Source organism: Quercus lobata, chromosome 5 (genome assembly GCF_001633185.2).
Source record: "Quercus lobata isolate SW786 chromosome 5, ValleyOak3.0 Primary Assembly, whole genome shotgun sequence".
Lineage (NCBI taxonomy): Eukaryota > Viridiplantae > Streptophyta > Magnoliopsida > Fagales > Fagaceae > Quercus > Quercus lobata.
In genome coordinates, this window is record NC_044908.1 from 4,115,463 (window position 1) to 4,120,847 (window position 5,385).

A 5,385-nucleotide genomic window follows, 5' to 3' on the forward strand; every position below is an offset into this window, starting at 1 on the left:
AAATTAAACTTTTTTTTTTTTTTTTGAGAAAGTTGAATAAATTAAACTTGGCCACGCATATGGATACAAAATCATTTATACAGTAGACAGTATTGGAAATTTTTTATCTTCATGACCACAGACTTTGAAATCGGGCATTGGCCAAAATTCTTTTACGAGTCCATATTTCAGGCTAATGGGGACACCATAACTTGTAACTTTGGCAATTGGAAATATATATTAATTTTCAAATAATGACAAACAGAGATAAGAAAGATTACAAATATTTGATATTTCATCTTAATTTATAGCTAAATCCAAAGGCCCCATAATACCCAAATGAAAAAATATCCCTGATTTACAATTAAAATGTCTTCTATACTTGAAGAGTGTTTTTTTTTTTTTTTTTTTTTTTCATTTTTCTTGTGTATAGTATGATGCTAAGTTGTTCTAACTATGCCACTAAGCCCAATTGTTCTTGTCTAGAAGTGTACAAACTAGTCCCAAGAGTTTTATACAAAGCAGTATCAGAATAGACAGCTTGAGACCTCAATGATCTAATTCTATGTCTATGCCTGTGACTTTTGCGGTAGCGGCGACAAGTCTTCTCTTTCTTTTCCTCTTCCTTTCGTTGCTCATCTTTGTTCCCATTTTTTGCCATGTCACATTCATTTCCTCCTTTTCCATTGCTAATTAGCACACAACTTTCGTTGTTTAGGCTTTCATCACTTGGTACAATGTACACAAATGGTCCAATTGGAATATCCTTCAAGTCCAAGAGAGGCTCCAAGGTCTTGACCACATTCCTCATTGTTGGTCTTGACTTGGGGTGCTGGCTTAGGCATTGGTAAGCCAATAAGGCTGCTTTTCTAGCCCCTTCAGTTGAGTACTGGCCTTCAAGCCTTGGGTCCATTATTCTCTCAAGTTTATGGGGGTCCTTCAAAAGAGGTCTTGCCCATTCTACCAAATTTTGCTCTCTACTTGGCCGGTTCTTGTCCACAGATCGCCTACCCGTTATTAGCTCTAAAAGGACTACTCCGAAGCTAAACACATCGCTCATAGTCGTCAAATGACCTGAAAACAACCAAATTGTTGGTGAATGAATGTTACATATTTTGAATGCTATTAGTTTATTGCCATGTAGCCGATCTTGATTAGTTTGTTAAAGATTCATAGTCGACCCCAACATTTTGGAACTAAAGCTTGGTTATTGGTGTAGTAATTAGTTTATTACTATATAAATTGAAAAATAACTGCAATACCTGTCATAACGTATTCAGGAGCTGCATAGCCATGTGTGCCCATGACACGAGTTGTGATATGTGTCTCATCCCCTTCTGGTCCATCAGTTGCAAGCCCAAAATCAGAAAGCTTAGCAGTGTACTCCTGAAAAATCAAATAGGACATCTTAATTTAGTGTCACTTGCTTTTAATCTTATATGATATGGAAAATAAAAATGTCTAATAAGAAGATTAAAGATATTACAGTGTCTAATAAGATGTTTGAAGCTTTGAAATCTCTATATATGACCGGCTTTTCTTCTTCGTGGAGAAAAGCCAGGCCTTTTGCAGCTCCAATTGCAATTTTTATTCTTGTTAACCAAGGCAAGGTTGCACAATAACCTGCATTAATCAGAAACAAAGAGATTTGTATCAGGAAAAATTGAACACACATATATATAGCATGTTTGTGCTTCATATCATAAAGTGGAAAATTTGAAACAGCAAGGCATACGTACTTCTAAATAGTTTGTTATCCAAGTTGCCAAGCTCCATGTATTCATATACAAGTAGCCGGTGCTCTTCCTCACAGCAGTATCCGATCAGGTTCACAAGATGGGAGTGCCTTAATTGCCCGAGATATATCACTTCAGCCTGTACAACAACAAAAACAACAAAGCCTTAGTTCTAAAATTCTGGGGACAATAATGAATTCTCAACATACTAATCAGGTCGGCCAATAAAAAGGATTCAAACATTATCATTTTCATCACTTTAAAGGTTTAAAAAAAAATCATCTTTCAAGAAAAATTCTATATACATGATTAGGGGCACATTGAAATTGCAAAAAATGCTTACCAGCCATTCCCTGTGGCCTTGTTTGCCTTCCAAATCCAATACCTTGACAGCAACAGGTTGAGCTTCCAATCCAGGCCTAAGTTTGTCATCAATGAACCCCTTATACACAGGTCCAAATCCACCTTCACCAAGAAAGTTAATCCTTGAGTAGTCTTGTGTAATAACTTTGAGCTCCTTAAGAGTGAAAACATGAATATTTGATCCCACAAAAGAGTTTGATATATCACTCATCACAGAGACTGAGAAGGAAGAGTTACTCAAATCAGAAAGTGATATCCTTTGGAAAGAAGTTTGTTTTGAAGGTAGATTTTTTGGCTCTGAGGGTGGGTTCTTGGACTTGAAACACCCTGGTAGAAAGTTTTTCAATGTGATCTTTTTGAAAGCCATATGTTAATTGAAGCTTTTGCTTTATCCCGAGTTGGTTAGCATTAGCTTAAACTGTCTCTCAAAAGCTTAAGATGGAAGCAATTTATTGAGAAAGATGTGGGGGTAGAAATGGGTTTTGAAATTAATTAATTAGGAAGACGCCAATAAAAGAAGTCTATAACCTAATCATAGCCGACCACTTTCTTTTTTTCTTTGTATGACTATCTGTATTCATTTGTCATTCAATACATGGAAATCTTACTAGCTCTAGAAGAAGAAGAATAGTGTACTATACAAACAATATCTTATTTTCAGGTCCTTAAGTCTATTGGGTAGAGACCAAAATGACCTTGGCATGCACTTGACTTTGAAGCTTGACAGCTGCAAGACTTTTGGAATGGTTTCATATTAAACAAAGCAGGTTTAAGGATTGTTTTAGTTTTAAATCATGTGATAATTGGAATTTGGAACTTCTATGAAATTTCATTTGTGGGTCTATTGGGGGACTTTGGCAAAAAAGGTACATCAAAAAAGCTGGAACCCTCTTTTTATTTTGAGCCAAAATATCCATTTGCATTAATTCCCCTCCATTTATTTTATTTTATTTCATCTCATATTGTGTTATAAAACTTTATCCTTGTAGGTCCACTGATAACATGTTTTTGCTTTGATCCAAATAGCCTCTCTTCTTTGTGTCCTACTCTAGAGTGCAGACACGGCCACACGGGTCTATGAATTTAAGGAGCACACGCTATAAATTTGAACCTATTATTTGACCATAAAGAAAGAAAACAGCCTCAATAATATTAATATATATATATAATTGGGTTCAAGGAATACATGTACATATTCTCTGTTTTATTTTTTGTCTTACTTTAAACATGTGTTAGATGATATGGTCATTGGCCTTTAATTATCTTAAAATTTCACAAGTACGAGGCGTATAGAAAGAAAATGTAGTTTAATAATGAATTTATCAAAATTTGCATCTAATAAAAAGAATCTATAGTAGCCAGGGGTAAAGCTACATTTCTCATGGCCCCCCAAATTTTTTTTTTTTCTCCTACAACTATACTAGTAATAGGATATAGCCCTCCCAAAAAATTAAAACCCCCCCCCCCCCCCCCAATTATTTCTAAGATTTCTAGTTAGTCCAATGGATTTTTAGTTGGTCTCCTCAATTGTTCAAAAATTTATTACCTGTCCACCTCAATTATTCCTAAGATTTATTGTTAGTCCAAAAGATAATGACTAATAGTTGATCTTCTCCATTGTCCAAAAAATTTATAACTAATCCAATGAATAATAACTCACTCTCTAGCATCATTGATAACCCATTTCCCAACATAATTTCAATTTTTTTTTTTTTTCATCTTTAGGTACCTACGGAGCTTTGTTGTAGCTCCTAGTGCCAACCCATTGCCCCATTTTCTTTCTTCTCAACACAAAAACTCCTATCTCAACCAAAATTATTAATCCATTTTTTTTCCTAGTGCAACATCATCTTCTTCATTCATTAAAGAAGTGAATATGCAAGTGCATTTTCTTTTCTCTTGCTTTTATCAATCATCATTGTTATTTTACCATTAGTATTATTTTTGTTTCTTTCTTTTGCCACTATGTGTGTGTTGATAGGCACAAGGGTATTTAATATTTTTTTGTTCACATTTTTGTATTGCTATCTTTATTCCATTAAAGATTGTTGGGCATAATTTTGATGTGAACTGTTCTTTTATTGGATTTTTATTTTATTTTTTTGTATTTGTCTATAATAAACTATATAATTTTTGTATGTTCATTAATATTTAAGCATATAAAAATATATCAAAGTTAATAATTTTGTATTCAATATGAATTATGGTTAATATATCAATACTACTGTAGGAATATTGGGCCCAAAAGTTCATATCTGTTTATATATTGGGCCTGTGGTCCAATCCGAGGACGAGGGTTTGTCCGAGGAAGAAATATCTTTGTCAGAAGAGACTGCGATAGTAAGTAGAGAGATTATTCTTGGTCATAACAACTTAAGGGGGTGGGTCGAGGATAAGCACATCCTCGGCTAACCAATGCCAAGATCTGAAGGGGTTGTCTGTCGTCCCTAGTAACGTTCCAGGAAGTTTCGTTGGTGCAAATATGTATTGCAGTGACATCAGACAGGGAGAAGTCCTAAAAATATCTTAGGAGAAAGTTGTTGTCTCCACATTAAATGCACTACAGCTAACTCTTTGGCCGCATTAATGTGGAGGTGATGTCTGAACAGCGGATTTCAACCTTACAGCTACTACATGAGGACTTATGGGGAGTGCTGATGGAACAAGTATGAACCCCAGCTGTCTAGCATGCACATGGAAGGTGGAGATGAAAAAGAGAGACAGTATAAAAGAAAAAGGAGGCAATAAGACTAGGGGATCGAGAAAGAAAGAGAAAATTACTGTAGCATCAAGAACTAATCTTGTAATCAAATCTGAAAGAAATATATAAGAACATATCACCTCAGACTTTGCCGAGGATGATTTTCTTCATTATAGACCTGTCCATCTACATCTTCTTGTCATGAAAATCTACTTTTGTGATTGTCTGATTCATTAGAGCCCAGTTTTCCAACTCATTCTCTACAAATTCATTGTTTTGGACTTTTTGGGCCTTAGTCCATCTATCTGTTGGGTTAGGGATTCAAATCTGGTTCATACAACTACAATTCAATCCCCCCAAGTAAAATTTTCTGGCTACGCCCCTGATAGTAGCATAACATTACTTAAAGTTATACCACGTGTTACTTGATTCCCAACTCATATATATTCATGGAGAAAAATAATTATAAAACAAACTTTAATTCCAAAACTTTTGGAGGTCAGCTATAGATTTTCAATGGATTAGTTAGGGTAGATCCACGCATATAAAAAGAATAAGCGCATGTTTGGCATTGTTGTAACAATTAGAGTTTCTAAGAACTTGTAT

The 5,385-nt window shown here is 34.8% G+C and overlaps 1 protein-coding gene across 1 annotated transcript; it reads right to left on the reverse strand.

Annotated features, from left to right (window-relative positions):
- Window positions 1-254: 254 nt before the first annotated feature.
- Window positions 255-2,692, reverse strand: LOC115991806 (putative receptor-like protein kinase At1g72540). The gene is made up of 5 exons (XM_031115739.1): window positions 2,059-2,692; window positions 1,719-1,854; window positions 1,466-1,602; window positions 1,242-1,365; window positions 255-1,053 (listed from the first exon to the last, which is right to left on the reverse strand). Exons 1-5 carry the CDS (start codon window positions 2,443-2,445, stop codon window positions 434-436), a joined length of 1,404 nt encoding a protein of 467 aa, XP_030971599.1. The 5' UTR covers window positions 2,446-2,692; the 3' UTR covers window positions 255-433.
- Between the last annotated feature and the right edge of the window lie 2,693 nt (window positions 2,693-5,385).